Below are 21,596 nucleotides of genomic sequence, written 5' to 3'. Positions count from 1 at the left end.
TAATTTCAGAACGGACAATTTTCCAATTTTAGCTTATTGGCGAGGCGAAAATGAATATTCGCACAATTATCCCATTAGGCCATTACTCATGCAACAGCTGTTAATTTTCTTGAAATTGATTGAACGGTCGCGGCCGCGCTGTTTCGAGTTTGTTTGGGTGGAATTAAATGAACCGATTCGAGTGAGTAACTCAATCCAGTAAGTTATTTCCTACTTCAAGCTATTATGCAATCAGAATGCCATTCCTAGGTTTTAGTGGTCCACAAGTCCATTATTCGTCTTACAAATCTCAAGCCAAAATATACAGGAGTAGTTGCAATCAAACGTATCACTTTTTAACTGGATCCAGAGTTGGCAAACGACTCATGTTTTGTCAAATCACTCATCGCCTTCCGAACCCCTGACAGGGGCCGTGCCATCAACTTGTTGACAATGTTTTGATTCTTTGCCCCCTCGTGTTGTTTTTATGGCTTTCGTTCAGCTCCGCTAAAACAAAAATCCAAGCGATCTACACTTTCCGTAGACTGCTGCTAGTTATAGCTATAGATGCACACAATTTTATGACCACCACACAACGCTGGCAATGATGATGGTGACGATAGTGGCAAAGTGGTCACACAATGGGGACGACGACCGTATCACAAAAGCCCAGAAGCCCAAAAGGTTAGGCAAGACAGACTTCCTGGTTTCAATTCCAACCAACCGAACCATCAACCAGGAGGTCATTAAAAAAATCCAAATCAAATTCTACACGCGGGGGGGTCAGGTCGGGTGAGGAAAATAATTAAGTTTGAAATTACATTTCTTATTGTTTCACATTTACGCCACCGCCGACGGTGGTGAAGGCTTCCTGATTCCGCCTAACCCGGTCAATTGGTGGTGTGTGTGGTCGCACCTCAATCTCCTGCTACAGCAGCAGCAGCACTGTAATGGGTAAAGCTGTACGTGACACCTGATGCAAGATGTGAGTACAATCTTGGAAAACAATTTTATTTCTATCTAACCAGACAACTACCACTCTGCCAGTCAATAATAGCAGCGTCGATGTGGAGACTTTCACTTTCTGCAGCTCTTGCGGGGGGATGATGATTACGGGCACTGTTGCAGTTCAGTCCTGATTGGGAATTATTTTTTTATTGCACCTGGCCGGCTGACGTTCGATGCCACTCTCTGATGTCAGATTTCAATTCCCGGTGCAAAAAAGCGTGCAGAAATCAGTTGCACCGTTTTTGATTAACAATCTTTATGGTTGAGAGGGAACGTGACTCGATTTGTAGAACATCGATAAGACCCTACTGCTGTAATCAGTGCTGTGAATTTTTGAATCGACCTTCTCTGATTTGCGTGAAATTTGGTATAATTGTTTCTTATGGGCAAGAACAATTTTGGTTTTATCATAGTTTTGTAGGCCCTAATGCTATCTTGAAGAATCCTCTAAGCCATTAAACTTGCAATGTTGAATATGCGTCCGTGAAGAAGCGGCCGTTACCTTATCCACCTAATAAAATACGAACGGGAATCAAACGCTATTCAAAACACTATTCAACTTTATAAAAAAAAAAAGTAGAAGGGTATGTGCCTAAGGGCACGAACGGAAGCTTGACGTAGGACCGCTAGTGGATGGAATAAATGTGAAGAGCATTTAGTTCTTTTAATTGATAAATTATCTATTATCTCAACTCTTACCGTTTTTGAATTGTAGGCGTACCAAATTTGTAGTAATTTTTTTCAAAGAGAAAGTTGATTAAGAGAATCAATCAAAATCATTTGCACCCCTGCTTCCAAGCTTGGTTTCAAGACTACAACTCTGGAGAGCATTTTGTGTGGTCGTTGGGAGCCTGTGGTTCTGAATATGGACAAACAGGCACAGATAAATTCTATTCCAACTCTTTACTGTTATAAGCCGTTTTATTGAACAGGACATCCATGGCCACTTACGCTTGGCGTGTTTAGTGTAGGTGATAGCATCACGGACCTCATTTTCCAGGAACACCTTCAGCACACCTCGTAGATCAGACCGGAGATACGTTTGACACCACCACGGCGAGCCAGACGACCGATGGTGGTTGTCTCGAAGAACTTTGCGATGACGCTTGGCGCCTCCTTTACCAGACCTTTTCCTCCTTTGCCACGACCAGTCAATTGTTGCTTGTTGGGTGTGAAGGACTGCACTAGCCACCACCTTCCTACTGCTGCTATTGCTTTTCACCACGCCGTCCGAAGCGAAAATGAGCTAAAGCCATACACGCTTATTCTGGTCAACTAAAAATTGAGTCGAATTTACTCATCTCAGCGGCAAGTATGCCTACTCACAATTGAGTAAGCCTTATGTTGACTCACTTTTGAGTAAACGACGTTCTCACGTAGACTGAGTCAAATCCACACGGCGGTATTTTCAGTTGCGGGGAGGGTTTTTGTATTGATTTTTATTCAAGGAAATGGAAATTGCCTGCTCCGGATACATTCTACCGGAGCAGGAAACGGTTCAACACCGTTTCCCTAAGCAATTCGTACTTACCTGAAGGCATTTCAGCTGGTTTTGAGTAACATTTCCTATGAGGTTTCCTCCGACATGACTGGCATTTTTTCCAAGTCCAGGATTTTGCTGACTGAGTGGCTTTTATTCAGTTAGACATTTCTCGTTTACTCAATTTTTGACAGCTCGATACATCGGACGAAAGTGAGTACGATCGACTCACCTGGTGAGTAAGCAGAAGTTAGCGTGTACAGCGCTCTTTTATTTTTTTTTCAGGTTAAAGCAGAATGATGTGCAACCAAGTGGTACTCGATTATGAGGACTGGGTTTGGGAAGAACGTTTATTTCATGAAAACAGTGATAACATTATGACTTTTTATTTGTACATTGGACAATGATTGACATTACCACTTTTTTTTAAATACTTTCACGTTATGCAAGCGTCGGAAAATTTCTGATCGATTGGTGTTAAAATTATTGAAATTGGTCCAGAAGCAGCTGAGTTATTATTGTTCAAAATCTTTCATAATTTTGTTTCATGTTCCATTTTCGGTTATCACAAAGTGTACCCCCAGTATCGAAATGAAAGACGTAGTCCTACGTCAAAAAAACATTAGAAACATACTTCATCATGATAGAGCGAAATTGAAGATGACAGTTGATACTGACGTGGAATCTGTTGCAGTGACAGCTCAGCTCTCATGAATGAGCCTAGCCGTAAAGCGAGGAGGCTGGCCGTCTGAGGCCGTGCTCCCAGCTCTGCTCCTCTTTCCCTTCAGAATCGAAGCTACACTGTGAACCGCGCAGGCATCCTTCGTCGAGGCTGCTATACCACAGGTGTGCTGGATAATGTTGATCCTATGTTGGAGGACGCAGTTGATGATGATTGAGTTGAGAGGTTCGGAAGGACTGCTGGACGAGAAACTTCTTCCAGCGACGGTGATAGCGATGGAAGTTTAGAAGCGATGACTGCTGGTCAGGCTATTGGTTGGCTCTGCTCTCGGAAACTCCATTCTTCAAGCAACAGAACATCCAGTGGTGGTGTATTGGGTTTTGCTGGCTCGCTTGATTTCGGCATCCGATCAGGACTTATCGATGAACGACCCCTTAACTGGTTCACATGCGACCGTACTAGACGACGGTGGTCAACCCATACATTATACATAACTTGCCCCAGCTTCTCAACGACCGTGCCTGTAACCCAACTCCAAGCATTTCTGCTGTATATCTTAACGTAGACCAGGTCATTCCGGTTGAAAGATCGATGCTTTCCTGGCTGTTGCTCTTGATCTTGATGACATGGTGTTGGCGGTCGCACAGTGGGGCAGCGAAGCCATTCGCGTGGCCAAAACCTCTAGCGCCGTTGGTTTGCTTTCTACAGCGATACAATGTTCCACAAAGTTGCTCAATACTAAAAGCGCCATCTTTTGAATGTTTCATATTAGTTCATTTTTACGCCACATAGGTGGCGCTCGAGTCTATTTTTTGAACGGAGCATCCTAGTCGTATGGTTTTTGTGGCAAAGTTGTGTAATTTGAAGTGTTGAGAAATGTTGTCGAAAACATCGAAACTCTATGACTCACATTAAGCGAGATATTGGGCAATTGGGCTTGAGGTTTGTTCGAATCCGTCTAGCAAACATGGCTTCCGATGGCGATAATGCATTCGGTGAGGATGGGTTAGTTGCGGTCCTGTACGTCAACAAGTCCAGGTTTAAAGACTGTGCGCTCAAAAAATTCAACAGTCAAAAATGATCACCAAAAACTAATTTTCAGTCGGATATTTTTGAAACTCTTAGGGAATAAATTAACACATATTAGATATGTTTTTGCAAAGTTGGTGTATTCAACCTCCTCTCCTAGGCCCGCACCTTGGACATAGCGCTACCCATCAGATCCTGTGCAACACATGCGCTACCTTTCTTACACACTTTCATCCACTCTTTCTCCAAATCCTTGTTGTTGAAGACCTTCCCTGTTTTCCGGAGCTTGCCCTTCATAATCGCCCAGGATCTTTGTATTGGGCGAGGGGAAATAACCCTTACCGCCCTCCACCAACGGGTGAGTTTGGTAAAGAGAATGCTCGATCCGATTCGTACCTTCCACAAAATTGTCCTTTGCTCGCCTTCTACTTTGTATATACAATTTTCACACTGTCTTACTATAACAGTATAAAATGATCACTTTAAGTCTGATATTGGCGTTAAGCATCTCTAGAAGCATCTCCAACCCGGGGGCAACTAGACAAGTCCAGTATATTGCCAGTGTACCCCGACAATTTGGTGCTGGTGGTTCTGTCAAACTCAAAAGATTCAGAAGGGTTATTTGAATAGGGCGAATGCGGAAATGTGTGTGTGTGTGTTTGTCATCCTCTATCCCTCACCCAGCCGGGGGCGTTGGACAAGTAGAACTGCGAATAATTTGATCAAATCTCATGCTCCGTAATGGTGCCCTTTATGTTGTGAAGACTAGTACTTCAAAAAGGGTAACTTTTGAGGCAAGACAGGGTGTCCTCAACAAGTTAAGGGAACAGGATGCACTAGATGTCCACAACAGGTACAGCAAAACATCACATAGACGCCCTTATTCACACTAACTACTCAGGGGGTAGAATGTCAAAAAGAGCCACCGCCGCCAACTAAAGCTTGAACCGGGTACCTGGGACTCCCACGATATACCCGCGGCAATGGTCAGCAGACGATGCCCTGTGCGTATTTAGTATGTAATATGTTTTATTTGGATACACAAAATGTTTGAAGCCATGCGTCATCTAAACCATAATTTGCATCACCACAAATACATTTGTCAACAATCTTCAACTGGAACGTACTCACCAAATCACTTCACCCGGGAGCGCATTCACTTCTTCACTTTTCTTTTTCAAGTCACTCAGTGCACAAAAGCAATGCACCTCGCAAAACCCTAACAATAGATCAGCGCCGTTCTCATCACCACGTAAATAAATTGAAATTAAAATTTTCACTCGCGATGCCACAAATTTTTGGAACGGGAGAAACAATCAAACCACGCAGCGCCAAATCTTCTGATGCTTGCAATTTTGCAAACATGATGAATCATGTTTTCTTTCTTGATTCTAAAACTTCTCGAAAAGCGAGAAAACCACCACTCACACACGTATAACCGTCCGGGAGGCAGAGTGCCGGCGCTAATCCGGCAAATGCAGCCGAAAACTATGAAAGAGAATGCACGCACAAAACAGAGAGCAAACTTTGGACACAACCGTATCCAAAGGCGTTCGAAACTCGACTCTAGGGCGAATGCGGAAATGATGTACAATAAATAAAATCCAAGCTTGAAATTCATCTCATTGCCGTCGCGCACCCACCAAATTGGAACGCGCGTCTGACGTCAAAACTAACATTAGTGACATAGGAAGTCCAGTGATGCCAGCGAGAAATGTCGTTTTGGTTTTTCAGTTGTATGCACAATTCATAATCAGTTTATGAAACTTTTTTTGTAGTCTCGTGTGTCTTTGAGCAGAACAGAACCAAAAGTTTAAGCATATGATTTGTAAAACGAAAATAGCTAGATAAAGCTGGAATTAGGGCGTAACAGCTTTTGTAAACTATGACGTCTCTCGATGATTTCTCGACAGTCATGGCTCTCCCTGGAAAATCGATATCACCATCGAGTAGGGGAAGACTTTTTCTATTCGATGGATAAGTTGGTTTGTGTAGGCGTGCCTTGAATTCCTAGAAATTAATAAGAGAAGTCATTGTTTACTAATGCTGTTACGCTCTCATTCCAGCTCTATCTAGATATGTGATTGTCATCGAATTAACCGAAACAAATGAGAACTGAGCGAGGATACTATCGGTGATTTAGACGTTCATCGTCGATGATGAACAAAAAAATAATGGTTTTTCAGCGAGTAAGAGCGTATTTATTACAGTATCCCCCCGCTAATCCGACAAATTTGATAATCTGACTGTCAACTCCATACAAATCAAAGTTACCCTGTAAGAAAAAGCTCCATAAGAGACCGTGATGTCCAATTAAGGAGAGCCGGAGTAGGGAGATACCAAAAATCAATACGAAACTAACGATTTGAAATTGGCTCACTACTTGACTAGCCTTTTGGTACCAAGCAAACGATTAACGTACCCCATTCTAGTCGGAATTCTAGTACTAAACTTTGTTTGTTTTGATTCTCTATGAAAGTTTGACAGACAAAATGAGGGGTTCGTGGATTTTCCCATGTTTCGAGGGGTGCGTCGATCAGCTTGGGACCGAAGATAGTATCAGAACTGAGCCAAAAAGTTGAGCACGTTTCTTCGGGACCTACTAGTCTTAGAGTTACCTCTATGGAGATACCAACAATCAATACGAAACTAACGATTTTAAATTGGCTCACTACTTGATTAGCCTATTGGCCCCAAGCAAATCGATTAACGTATCCCATTCTAGTCAAAATTCTACTACTACACAATGTTTGTTTTGATTCGCTATGAACTTTTGACAGACAAAATGAGGGGTTATTGGATTTTCCTACGTTTCGAGGGGTGAATCGACTAGCTTGGGACCGAAGATAGTACCTGAGCTGAGCCAAAAAGTTGAGCACGTTTCTTTGGGACCTTCTAGTCTTAGAGTTGCCTCTATGGAGATACTGTATATGCAGCTAGTACTGCAAAATGTACTATTTGAGGTACTAGCTTAGAAGAGTACACTGGTGAACTTTAAGCGTCTTTCGAAGGCTACCTAACAGAAAGCTTTAGTATAATTTATTAGCTAAAGAATGATCTTAGAGGTAGGTGGATAGTTCCGTTAGAGAACGGCAGTATGAAAATTGAATAGAAGTTGAAAATGAGCGAAGGGCCATTAATGCGACAGTACAAAGACAAACGCACACCTTTTGCCTAACCCGAACGATGTACGCGGAGATTTGAAGTATGTCTTCAAATCTATAGGCAAAAAGTGTGCGCCCGCCTTTGCTCATTACTGTCTGCGGCTGTGGAATAGTTCTAGGGACGTTTCATCAGTACCTGAAGCCCCGCGTATGAAGTAAAATAAAAACACTTTGAATGTTTTAAGCTTAACTATGTAATATATCATGCAATTTGACTAATTTTCAATTTCAGCAGTTTACTTTACTTACCCCATAAGAGAAAAACTAACTGAAGAAACCTAAGTATTTTTTTGCCATTCGATGATATAAGAAGAGGAAACTCGGTTCAATTTGTATGGATTTATTTAATTTTACCACGAAAATTATACATTCGCTCTTTTCATATGGCATTCTTGTCTGTTGTTTGACATCTACACATGGTGAAACAAAAAGTTGGTTTTCCATAGAGAAATACCATTGCGGCGGTGAAGAACAATCCCTTTGTTTACGTCGTGTGGCGACATCTACTATTTGCAAGTGGGTACGTGAAACTAAGGTTATCTGTCACCTTGCCGGAGACTTGAGCATTTCCAACTACCTTTGACTTGTTCGGTAATTAGAACATCAATTGGACTATCAGATCCTACACATTGCAAGAAGAATGATCAATCTTGAAATAAATTCATGCAAAACAAGTTCAAAATAGTGACTGTTTACAAGAAAAGTGACTTGAAGGAGACCTTTTAGTGACTGACTTGAAAAAAGGGACCAAGTCACTAAAACGTAATTCGCTACCAGCCCTGAATCTATAAAGCTAGCAAAAGAAAGGCCGTATACAATCAGACGTAACCTTTCATCTTGGTCGTTTTATCGACTTGTTGACGTTCCTGTTTTGTTAGATATTTAAAATTATTTGAAAATCTTTTCATAGTCTTCTTCTTCTTCTTCTTCTTCGACTTCTTCGCATTCCAAGATTTTTGCTTACGCATATCAGATTAATGCGTGCTCTCAACTAAGTGTTCTAGATGCACTTCCACAGTTATTCATTGAGAGCTTTCGATACCTGTACCATTTTTGCATTAGTATAATTGTGTGGCAAGTACAATCATACTCTATGCCCAGAGAAGTCGAGAAGTTTTAAAACCAAAAAATCCTTGACCGGACCATGACTCGAACCCAGCCACCTCCAGCATGATCTTGCTTTGTAGCTGCGCCTTTACCGACTAAGCTAAGGGAGGCCTCAAATCTTTTCATCATTGCATGCATTTGGCAAAACAAACAAAATCCCTTTTGTTCCCGATCCGCTCTCTTTTGGCCATCCAACAAAACCATTTTTCCGACCATCGACTTCACCAACTAGTCAGTGTTTGTGTGTGGAGTGCATCATGCAACAATGCACTTTTCATTGCACGTGATGCATTTCTCATTTCCCTCCAACCATTATCGTATGCCTTCAGTCAATTGTGGCCAGTCTGATACACTGAATAAAAAAAAAACTAACTCTGAGGTTGCCAAGCTCCAGTGAACCCACGAGATTGAAATCACTTGCAATCAACCAACCGACCTGTGTTAGCGAAACAAACCCCCTTCCCCCACCCCGCAACCCCAACTTCTCTCCGCAACTAATAATAGTCATACCAGCACCTATTATGCTTCTCCGCCGTGCAGCGCTTTTCAATGAAAGTGAATTGTTGTCATTGCTGTTTTTCCTTCTCCTTTGCTTCTTCTTTGCATTGTTCGTTCCGGTTAGCAAGTGTGGAAAATGTGTGAAATGCAGATTGTTGTTTTCGACCGACGACGATGCCGACGACGAGGAGTGAAGCCTTTAGTACTGGCAACACTGCTCCCACTGTCTGACAGTTCGCCTCAAATGGACATTTTTGACGATGACCTCTTGCCGAGACGACAGTGGCACTCTTCAACTGACATATCCTGCTGAATGGCTTTATGTAGCTGAGCAGGGGAAAATGTATTCTTTGGAAAAGCTTCTTTTGTTCGAGCTTTACTGCTGCTTCCGCCACATGGGTCAAGCAGAATATAAAAAGGCGCAACGGGGATTATTTTGATTCTTCCTGTGTTCATTTGTTGAGGGAGAGAGTGAAAAATGGTCAGTCTCGAAGGATTCGGCTCTGGGTTCAACAATCTTGCTGTTGATCTTGGTATGGGGAGTTTCATTTTGTTGCATTTGTTTTGTTTGAACTTCTGTTTCTAATGGAAAAAAATCTTGCTTTCATGTTTGATGTGTGCCTTTGGTTTAAGGTTATAAGCCCATGAAATTGGCGAGACTTAATCGCGTGATAATCCACAATCAATTTATATTTTATTCATAACAAAACGAAATCCAATCCTGTTATTATTCTAAACCCAACCGAACCGCTGATGGAGGGTTTATATTTTTTAATTTCCATTATCGTCTAGCTTCCGAAGTTTCCAAATGGCAAAAATGTTTGCATCGGCTGGACACACGAAAACTGAGTGAGGTTTAATTAATGGTAGCTATGGGAAACAAACTCACGCACACACAAATCACATTTTAGAAGGTGAAAAAGGCGTTATATGTCGGCTTCTTCTTCATGATTCCTTTATTTATTGTCGGTCTCAGTTCCACAATCTACACGGTTAGAAAAAAGTACCCAACGACCAGTTCACTTTTAGCAACTATTCAATTGTTTGTCTCCTTTTCTCCTTCTAATGTTGTCAACATCCGAGTAGAAAGCGAGTGAAAAATTCCATACAAATTACGAAAACTGCTTTGATCCGCTTTACTTACTTTTGGCTTCCTGCACTATCCAGCATTTACGGTTGCTTATGGCAGCCACAATCTGGCTGAGTTTTTGGTAGGGAACATATGATTTAACGTTTGGGTTGTGTCGTTCTACGTATAAACGTTCAAATTTGATCGTTTACACGTCAAACGACACAACCCAAACTTCAAATCTTACGTTCCCTACCAGAAACTCAGCCGGATTGTGGCGACCATAAGCGATCGTAAAATACTGGATAGTGCCGAGATGAGTGAAAATAATTTACTGTTGGGTTACTTTTTTCTTACCGTGTTGTGTCAATCACCGAAGGACACCGATTGCCATCCATTGACGGCAATCGAATGGCCAGGAAGGTGGCTTCCACTCCTGGGTAGACATCGCTCTTATTAACACATGGACCGGGACCAACGGCTTTACTTCCCTTCCGTAGGAACGAGACCACAGAGATTTTTCGCTTCGGAATGAACCCAGACAAACTGAGGTGAGAAAGCAGTCACGTTTACCACTACACCACCGGCGCCGTCTACAGTGATATTTCTATCAGCCAGTAATGACATGATGGCGTGTTTTCGGCAGATCACGAGCATACTTTGACGACGTAATTGGAAACTGCTTTATCAGGGCTGATGTGAAGCAAAATTTCGTTGATTTTCAGTCACGGAAAAACAATTATTAGAATTATTTAATAATTAACACGCTTCAGTATGCGTTGCGGCAGTCATGCGAGAAGTGACGAAAACGATGTTTGCCATTTTCGTTACACACTGAACAGTGTGTGGGTTGATCAATATTAACCTTTGCGTGCCTAACGTCTAAATTTGCATAGATTTCAAAATTCAATTAACTCTAAACACATAATTTATCAATCTTTTTCTTCACAACAAGTTGCATTTTGCCGGGAATCTATTGAAGTTTTTTGAATCCATCCGAAAATATTTTGATCAATACACGGTTCCGGAGTTATTCCGGTTCCCGTTGGGGTTCCCGGGGAAGTTTTTTTTTTTTTTTTTTTTACTTTATTATAGAGATTTTTAGCCATAGGCTAGTTCATCTCTTGCCCCCGGGGAAGTGGCCAATTCTCAACAAGAACCAAAACCTATCGTGCGACATATCAAACTTCATGATTTCACAAATCTTGGCCGATAATGGTCTTATTGAGAGTCTACGGTCACACTAGCCCTCCCGGGAACGTTCCGGTGCCTCCGGGGAAGTGGCCAATTCTCAACAAGAACCAAAACCTATCGTGCGGCATATCAAACTTCATGATTTTACAAATCTTGGCTGGTAATGGCCTTATTGAGAGTCCACGGACATACAAGCCCTCACGGGCACGTCCTGGTCCCCCGGGGAAATGGCCAATTCTCGACTAGAGCCAAAACCTATCGTGTGACATATCAAACTTTATGATTTGACAAATCATGGCCGGTAATGGTCTAATTGAGAGTCCACGGACATATAAGCCCTCACGGGCATGTTCTGGTGCCCCCGAAGAAGTGGCCAATTCTCAACTAGAACCAAAACCCGTCGTACGACATATCAAACTTCATGATTTTAGAAATCTTGGCCGGTAATGGTCTTATTAAGAGTCGACGGTCACACTAGCCCTCCCGTGAGTGTTCCGGTGCCCCCGGGGAAGTGGCCAATTCTCATCTAGAACCAAAACCTATCGTGCGACATATCAAACTTCATGATTTTACAAATCTTGGTGTTATTGAGAGTCCACGGACATACAAGCCCTCCCGGGCATGTTCTAGCGCCCTCAGAAATGTTACGCTGCCCCAGAAAGTGGCTAATTCTCGACAACAACCAAAGCTCGTCGTACGACATATCAAACTTCATGATTTTTCTTAACTCGGTGGGTAATTGATTTATTTAGATGACATGTTCACATTGGCAGTACCCTCGGGGAAGTGGTCAATTTTAAACAAGAATTGAAACTGGTCGTGCGACACATCATAGTTCATCATCTAAAAAACTCGGATGGTAATGGCCTTATTGACAGACAATGGTCACACTAGCTCCCTCGGGTGCCCCGAAGAAGTGGCCAATTTTCGACAAAAAACCAAAACCCGTCGTGTGACATATCAAACTCCATGGTTCTTCAGAACTCGGCCAGTAATGGCCTAATTGAGAGTTCACGGTCATATTCGCCATCCCAGGCATTTCCCAGTGCCCCGACAAGGTACCACTTTTACTTAACGATCCTGCGCACCTCCAGGGGTGCAAAGGGCCTTTGTGAAAGATTTCCATCGTGGGCGATAACTAGCTTTGGCCTTGACCTGTGCCCAAGTCAAACTTCCGTCATCGTTCTTAATTTTACTGTTTAGGTTCCGCCGCCCCGAGCCTCTGGGTCTGCCTCTGTTGCGATGTCCTGCTGGATTCCAGTCCAGTACTTGCTTGCAGATTTCGTTTCCGCTCCGTCGTAGTGTGTGGCCGACCTACCTCTACTTCCGTTCACGAATTTCTGTCTCTATCGGCTTCTGATGGCACGAACGATGAAGCTCGGAATTTGAGATCCAATTGTGGGACCACCAGGCACGAATTATGTACCGCAGGCATCGGTTGATAAACACCTGCAGCTTCTGAGTGTTCTCCGCTGATACACACCATGTTTCACTGGCGTATAACAGCACAGCGTTCATGTTCGAGTTAAAAATTCGGAGTTTGGTGCGTCGACTGATCTGATTCGCTCTCCATACATTTCGCAAACTGACAAAAGCAGCCCTCGCCTTCTTAATCCGTGCACGACTTTTTCCACTGACTGCCCAGCTACAGTGAAATTGGAACGGTTTTCCGTGTTGACATCCAACGATTTGATCTTGTTGACGTTGATGGTTAGACCTGCTTCAGAGGAGCGTTACACACGGTCATCGAGCTTACTTTGCATGTCAGAGCGCCGTTGTGCTAACGCAACATAATCAGCCAAATCGAAGTCGTTGAGATGCTCCATAGTAATAGGCTGCCACAGCAACCCACGGTTCGGTACACGGTCAACGGCTCCAACCATGATCTCGTCGATTACGATGAGGAACAGTAGCGGTGATAATATACATCCTTGCCTCACACCCGCGGTTACCCGAATCGGGTCAGACAAAGCTCCGTTGTGCAACACTCTGCATGAGAAAGCCTCGTACTGCGCTTCGATGAGGTTAACGATCTTATCAGGGACTCCCTTGCGTCTCAGATCGCCCCACAAGTTTTCGTGGTTTAGTCGGTCGAAAGCTTTTTCGTAGTCAATGAATACCAAGTACAGGGACTCTTGGAACTCATTGACCTGCTCCAAGATGCCTGCTGTCGTCGGAGAGTCGCGTCGGAGAGTCGCGTCGGAGAGTCGCGTCGATCTTCTCCTGTATCCGATTGAGGATAACTTTACACAGAACTTTGAGAACAATACACAGTAACATGATGCCTCGCCAGTTGTCGCATTCAGTTGGATCCCCAGTCGGCCGAAAAAGTCGCGGTGTCCCAGATATTAACGAATTGTTGATGCAACATTTGTGAGGATAGCATGGGGTCAGCTTTGAGCATCTCTGCTGATATGCGATCGACCCCCGGGGCTTTGTTGGACTTCATACTTCGGATGCAATGCAATGATGGAGCTTCAGTGTTGACGCGAGTAACGCGGCTCACCCTTGGCGGATCATGCCGAGATGTTGATGGTTGGTTGACCGTTGAAACTTCGAGAAGTTGTCATTGACGTAGCTAGAAAGTTTATCTGCAGGGGGCCTTTAGGGGGGGGGGGGGTCCTGATGCATTTTTTTTTATAAACTGCGGTAAAATCAAGACCAACAATTGAAATGGCCTTAACTCCATTTTGTAAACAAACCTTGTAAGGCCATTTTCTCGTGAATCGAAGTCCGCAAAGGCAAACCAACATAATGAACAGGTAGGGGAAATTCTCCTCTACCCGATTGTGGTTTAGGTTTGCGAATGAAGGTTTCGGTTCGTGAGGAAATGGCCTTACAAGGTTTGTTTACAAAATGGAGTTAAGGCCATTTCAATTGTTGGTCTTGAAATATAAACTCACGAAGATGCTATTCAATCAAATTGGGTCAAGGCAACTTTTTTTTCTGTGATCTGTGATGACGTTGAGGCTTACTATTATTTAAAAGGTTTAACAAATTTGATTATATTTATTTCATGACAACGATTGGGAGCTCGATTGTGAGAGTTTTAAGGCTTACTGATTTTGAACAAGCAATGGTCGTTTGCTTTTTGTGTTGAAGTCACATAGCGTCCAGATCTCTTAAATTTAAGCATCTCAAACGTAAGAAAATTCTCAAGACTAGGTAATACCATGAATTTAGAGCTAGCTTTTTTTAGATTTTGAATATTTCATCATCAGTTAAATCTCAGACATAGGAACCAAAATTTAATTCTAGAAATTTGAATTTTATTGGCTTTGAAACATGGTAAAGTGCACACATAATAAATCTCATACATATATGACATAGGAAAATGTTCAAGATATATGTCCATGAACAATTCCTAACATTCTGAATGTGTAACTAAAAATAGTTTTGAGATCTCAAACCCATAAATTCTTCGAATACAAATGTAAATAAAAAGCAACTAAATTAGATCACTTGTCATAATTCTATATCCTGTAACTTATGCAACGTTTCTATAAAACTCCCTTTACAAGTGTTCCTCAACTTCTACGAAGTTCGCTGAATTTATTCCAAATTCCATATTTATTCCATCTCTCGTAATCCTACGAAGATCTCTGAACATCTTTGCACTTCGGGAAATATACTTATCAACTGCAAATATTCTTGAACATCTGGAAAATTTCTTGAAATTTAATGAAGTTCCCATAATCTCTAAGAAGTTCATAGAGCTGTGACAAACTCTAACGAAGCTCCCAAACTGAAGCGAGGATCACTGAAGTTCTTAGAAGTTTATTGAACTATTTTTAGATCTTGTACAAAATTCCTTGAACTTTTTTTAAAATTCCCTACACTGATTTGAAGTTTTACGCAGCTCCTCAGAATGCTACGAAATTCGCAAACCATCTACAAAGTTTGTTGCACTTCTACGTTTCTAGTTGATTTTCCACAAAGTTTCACGAACGAAATTTCTTGAATTTGTACGTAATTTCCATAAGTATTCCATGTCCATGAGGCTTAACAAAAGTGCTCTGAAATTATATAGTGGTTTCCGATCAATAATGAGCTTCCTTAAATAAAATAATGTTTCCTTAACTTCTACGAAGCTCCTTAAACTTAAATAAATTTTCCATTTCTACGCAGTTTTCAGAACTTTTCCAAGTTCCTTGTTTCTCCGATTTTTTTTTTCTGAAGGTCTATGAAGTTCCCAGAATTTCTACTAAGTTTCTTCAATTTCTACGATGTTCCCTGGACGACTTAAAAGTCCTTGAAGTTTTTGGAAGTTCCCCGAAGTTGAAGGAAATACCCTGGGCTCATGGCCAATTTGTAGAGCCTGAAGACGTCTTAGTATGCCATCGTTTAAATATCGATATCATATGATTTTTCAAAACTGATTCTTCTAGTGCAGAACATAAGAAAAGTAGTCAACTCAAAAGAGTTGAAAAAATCGTTGTTTGAAGTCCATCCTTGTTCATCCTTGCCCCGCTCAGGCGTCGTGAAACATTATAGAGGAAGCGGATATCGCCATTTGCTGCGGCTTTCTCCCCTTCATCAGCCAGGGAGTCCACCCATGCTCGCTTGTCCCGTATACAGGAACGCTTAACTTCCCTCTCTAGAGCCGAATACCGCTGACGGGCCTCGCAATGTACCAGTGCCCCAAGGAAATTCCTAATTCTTGATCAGAACCAAAACCCGCCATACATCAACCTTCAAGATTTTACGTAGCTCTGTCAGTTTTGGCTTTATTGAGAGTCCACGATCATATTGGGGTTCTCGCGCATATTCCGGTGCCCCGAGGAAGTGGACAATTCCCGATTAGAACCACAATCCGTCGTGTGACATATAATATTTTATTATGGTAATGGTCTTATAGAGAGTCCACGATCACATTGGCCTTCCCGGACATGTTCCGGTGTCCCCGGGTAAGTGGCCAATTCTCCACAAGAACCAAAACACGTTATGCGACATATCAAACTTTATGATTTTGCTGAACTCTGCCAGTAATGGTCTTTTTGAGAACACAAGATCCCATTGGCCCTCTCAGGCATGTTCAGGTGTCCCCGGGTATATTTTCAATTCTCGACAAGAGCCAAAATCTGTCGTGCAACATATCAAACTTCATGATTTTGCACGGTCAGTAATGGTCTTAGACAGTCCACAGTCCCGTTATTGGCCCTCCCAGGCATGTTCCACTGCCCCTAGTGCGTTTCGCACGACGGGTTTTGGTTCTTGTCGAGAATTGAAAACATACCCGGGGACACCGGAACATGTCCGGGAAGGTCAATGTGATCGTGAATTCTCTATCAGACCATTACCGTCATAAGTGCAGAGATCTTCAGAAACATTTCGAGCACTTCATGGAAGTCTGTGGAACTTAAGGGAAGAGCCGAGAACTTCAGGAACTTTCATGAACATTAGCAAAATGCGGGAGCATTTCTACGAAGTCTAGTAACCTCCAACAATAGAGGGAATTTCAGTTCCACTAGTTTAAGAAAATTGACGCAAAAGTAATAAAGGGTGTCTCACATCACATTGCATCACAGAAAAAAAAACGCTGTAGAAAATAACCCATTGGGTATTTTCTCTTGAAAGTTTGGGTAGAAGTAGTTTAGAGTGTATTGTGTACACTGTATTTTTATCGAGGGGGGCGACACATCTAAATCTCAAGTTAAGATGCTCAACAAATCTCACACTAGCGAATCAATCTTCAAAAAATCTTCTTTCATTTGTCGCATCTACTTGCATCGCGCATCCTCTTTTTGCAGGAAATCTTTAGAATCGCCATCAATCTTCTTTCTATCTACCCAGCGTGCGCGCAGCTAGCCACAGCAAAACACAATCTTTTCTGCATCGTAGATAGAGTCGTCCCCCTCGATTTTTATCGCTGTCAGTTTTTCGTCAGTTGGAAAAAATGGCGTCACCCGAAAAGCAACGTCGTGAATTGATTTTGCGCAAGCACCTGGAAAATCCTCAACTCTCTCATCGGGGCATCGGAAAACAACTCGGAATCGTGCAGTCAACGGTGAGTCGTGTGATTAAACGTTACTACGAAACTCTGAGCATCGAATGGAAGGAGAAATGCGGTCAGAATGGATGTTCTATTAGTGACCAGGATCACAAGCGTGTCGTGAAAGCGTTTAAGCGGAATCCCAATGCTTCGGTCAGTCAGTCTTTCGTTCAGAAAGTCAAGGACCGGGAGGGACTGCATACGTACAAAGTGCAGAAGTCTCCAAATCGTGACGAACGGCAAAATACGGTGGGAAAGTCACGGGCCTGGAAACTGTACACCCAGATGCTGACGAAGCCTTATTGTCTCATCATGGATGATGAGACTTACGTCAAGGCGGACTTCCGGCAGCTTCCGGGGCTACTGTGTTTCACCGTCCAGCACAAGTTTGATGTTCCGGAGGAAGTAAGGAAGCAGAAACTTTCAAATTTTACCCAGAAATACATGATTTGGCAAGCGATCTGCTCATGTGGCAAACGGAGTGCGCCGTTCGTGACTACCGGGACTGTAAACGGGGAGATCTACCTCAAAGAGTGTCTACAGAAGCGTCTGCTTCCTATGTTGAAGCAACATGAGGGCCCTACGATCTTCTGGCCGGATCTAGCTTAGTGCGACTATTCAAATGTTGACCTGGAGTGGTACGAAACCAACGGGGTCACTTTCGTACCCAAGGACATGCACTTCCCAACGCACCGGTACTAAGGCCCATCGAAAAACACTAGGCTATTATGAAGTAGGCATTACGGAAGCATCCCAAAAAGGTCACATCTGAGGAAAAAAATTAAGAAAAAGTGGGTTTCCGTACATAAGAAGCTGTAGCCAGATGTTGTACAGAACGTAATGAGTGGAGTTAAGCGTATGGTGCGAACGTATGGTTATGGTGTTGAAGTTGAATGAAATAAATATGCCAAAAGCTTACTAATTGGTTATATTTTACTGTCTGAAAGTTTGAAAAGGATCGGTCTGATAGGTAATTTTCTACAGCGTTTTTTTCCGTGATGCAATTTGATGTGGGACACCCTGTACAAACAAAATAGTTAAATTACATAACTCTAGATGGAATAGCTATAACTATAGGTATAACTCGTCCTTTGGTACCATTTTGGTACAATCAAAACTGTCTAAATATCTGCGAAAAATTCATGTTTCCATCGATCGAAAACATAAACAAAGTTTCATGCAAATCAAAAAGACTCTCTTCTGACCATTTATCTATTTCGCGAGGAACTACTCTTATTTGTGCGCGCAGAATTTTTTAGAACAACGGGCACCAACAGCAGCGCCGGTGGTGTAGTGGTAAGCGTGATTACCTCTCACCCCAAAGTGCCTGGGTTCAATCCCAGTCGGCGTCGCCGGGATTTTCTGAGGCAAAACATCTCTGATCACGTCTTCCTTCGGAAGGGAAGTAAAGCCGTTGGTCCCCGGTTCATGAGTTGATGGGTCGATAGGTAGGGTCCAGGTGTGGGAGCTGCCTCCCTGGCGTCGGTAGCATTGGTGCTCAGCACGGAAAACAAGATCGACAAAAAACAAATCAAGGAAAAAAAAATGGGCATCAACAAGCCCTAATTTGAGGGCAAGGGTTTTGATCCAGTTGGTACATCATATTTAGTCAAGAAGAAGAACCCTTTCAACATTTCCATCGGTCTGATGAACACTGCCAGATGAATTCTATTGTACACATTTTTCTGGATTGTCATTTCGATGTTTATTTTCGTTTTATTGTTTCAACTTTACTGACACCGACATATGCTGTCTGCATGCGAGTCAAATACAGGAATCCCCCGAATAGCGAGGAGGGTGGTGCAGTCCACCCATTTTGGCTATCCTCCCTGTCCTGGGTTATTTGGTTGATGGTTGACACTAATGACATACAGAAAAAAAAAATCAGCTCAAATGGTTTAAAGACAACCGAGAAACAGCGCTGGGTACACTGCACCACCCACCGCGCAATTCGGGGGATTCCTGTATAAGCGAAAAAAAAACAAATCTTGCCCTATAGTCATATCCTATAAGTGTAGACGATTGCGTTCATAGCATCGCACTACTTAGGGGTGAAGTTGTGTGCCTATAATGCTATATTTTAGTGCCTATGCTGTAATACCCGAGTATCGCTTTTCGTTCATCACGTTCGTCATTATTGCCAACACGACGACGGAGGCGACGAGAATTTCGTGAGCGACGTGAGTGAGCTGCGAGTGGATGTGGATTCGAACGGGAGTCGGCGGAATGGGACGAAGGGACGGATGGAGATTTTCATTCATTCTGCTCAAGCTAGGCATGCTACACAGAGCCATGCAGAAGTAGAGTCAATCCGTGCCCGTATGGATTGGCTCTCGCTGCTCGTGTCGTCGGCTTGGCCCTAAACATTGCTTTTATGCGAGTCTTTTGTGTTGTTGTGGCTGCGGTGTACGAGTGTAGCGTGACTTGGGTTGGTTGCTCAGTAGTCAGTCTACTCCGGACGGTGCCGGCTTTCGGTTGTCGATTTGTTTTTTTTATACCGATTCCACCATCAGTCGCTCCAGCAACGACGCCGCCGCCGCGTTGGTCTACTTGGCGTGATTCTTGATTCGGTTCGCTCGGTTGGTTGGGGTAGCATTAAACGTTGAACAGTGGCCAATTTCAGATAAACACGGGAGCAAAGTTTATTGCGGAGGTCGGCACATTTGAATTCTCGACCGTTAAGGAAATCTAATCCACGAGCCTATAAATATACACTTGTGAGTTGTGAGCAGCTCGCGCGAGAAATCCTTCGAAACTGGATCAAGGTTTTCGCGCGCTCTTATAGTGGCGTCGGTTATCTTGGGTCATAATTTTCTGACTCTCCAACGGAAGGTAAATCGTGGTCGGTGGTGACGACGGAAAAGTGCACAATTTATACTGCTGGAACGAAGAGACCTTCTGCCTGGCAGAAGATTTATTAACCCGAAATATTTTTTTCCCTTCTCATCAACAGCAACATTTTTTTTTTCGGCGGTACCTACTCCAGGAAGAAGATAGTGAAGCAAAAGATCACCACCAAAGTTCAAGAAGTGTATGCATGTTTGAGTTGTTTTGATGGTGATAATCGGTTACTGAACGACGGCGAGAATCGGTTTGATGATAAGAAGAAATGTGCTCATGAATGAAATACGACGTTTGTTTACGATGGTGTGAGATAGCCTGTGAGGAGGGAAAATGCCAATCGAAAGCATTCAGATCATCAGCCAGAGGGGTGCGACGGCGGTAAGGTCGGGAGTTCAAATCCCAAACGAAGAATAGGCGCGCACATTCTAATCCGTCGTCAGTTGGTTGGTTGGTTTTCTGATAATAGCTGATGATAGCTTGAAGAAACGATCGTGAGAAAGAAGGTGGAAAGCCAAGTTTTGAAGCTCAAATTGTTGTCGAAGAAAGTGCAACGCACATCAGTTTTGATTTTGTTTTTGTCGGTGATAAGGAAGGAAGAAGAAATATTGTGCTCTAAATAGTTTTTCTCCGTGGAAATTATTGTAAGAAGAAACAAGAAGCTCAAACATGTTCCAATGTATCATACAACAACGAAACGGATGGATTCACCAGCCGAGTCCGGAATTTCGCGATGTTTTTCCAGGTATTGGTTTGATAAGCTTGTATTTAATGTTCGGTGGACAGCTTTTGTTCCTTGGTATTGTAGATTTAATGAGAAAATGCTATGATCAGTGGCGTCTCGTCTTTCTGTTCAACCTGTTCATAGGACAGGTTGACCAACATTTTAAACACATTATATTACTCACGATTTTTTTTAGGTAGATTTTATCGATAATTTTTCAGTCTGCAGTGAGATGTAAACCACACTTCTGCAATGTTCGCGAGCAACAACCTTTCACCGTGCATTTCCTCGACAATTTTCAAATTTAAATTTGGTAATTTTAAAATATTTTTTTTTTTGAAAAAAAAAACTTCTGTGTTACATTTGGTGAATTTTCACTAAAATATGACACTTCGAAAATAAATAATAATGTTCGAAAATCCCTTTGTTGTTGATCTTCCAATTTTCGAGAATTTGTTTGTTAAAATTGATTCCTGGTCTGTCAAAAATAAGTCTGGTACAATAGCAAAGATTTATTTGAAAATTTCCCATCAATCAAATTTGAGTGGAAATTCACCAAATGGAACACAGCCTAAGGCATTGTGAAGTTGTGTACCATTTGGTGAATTTTCACTTAAATTTGGCAGATGGAAAATTTTCAAATAATCCTGCTATTCCAACAGACTTATTTCTGACATACAAGGAATCAACTTTGACAGACGCTTTCTCGAAAATCGGCCGATCAACACCAGAGGGATTTTCGAACATCTTAATTTATTTTCGAAGTGTCAATATTAAGTGAAAATTTTCCAAATGGAACACAGCGTTTGCCGAGTTAAATTTATCTCGT

General features: G+C 42.5%; 2 protein-coding genes across 3 annotated transcripts in view; both read left to right on the top strand.

The window, feature by feature from the left end:
- LOC135701165 (SLIT-ROBO Rho GTPase-activating protein 1-like) overlaps positions 1-21,596 on the top strand; it is a 278,720-nt gene that overhangs the window by 141,867 nt on the left and 115,257 nt on the right. Inside the window, exon 1 of one of the 2 annotated variants that reach the window (XM_065221906.1) lies at positions 20,624-20,788. The exons of the other annotated variant lie outside the window; for it this stretch is intronic. Coding sequence (XP_065077978.1) covers positions 20,713-20,788 — 76 coding nt within the window. The 5' untranslated portion in view covers positions 20,624-20,712. Of the gene's footprint in view, positions 1-20,623; positions 20,789-21,596 lie in introns of those variants that run through there. 2 annotated transcript variants of the gene reach the window in all.
- The window catches only part of Dip-C (dipeptidase C), a 557,142-nt gene that overhangs the window by 452,722 nt on the left and 82,824 nt on the right, over positions 1-21,596 (top strand). The window lies entirely within an intron of this gene.

The sequence above is a fragment of the Ochlerotatus camptorhynchus genome, unplaced genomic scaffold (genome assembly GCF_037179485.1).
Source record: "Ochlerotatus camptorhynchus isolate MF236.1 unplaced genomic scaffold, CSIRO-AGI_Acam_v1.1 ptg000150l, whole genome shotgun sequence".
NCBI lineage: Eukaryota > Metazoa > Arthropoda > Insecta > Diptera > Culicidae > Ochlerotatus > Ochlerotatus camptorhynchus.
Note: the sequence above shows the minus strand (reverse complement) of the source record. Positions and strands in the feature narration are given on the sequence as shown.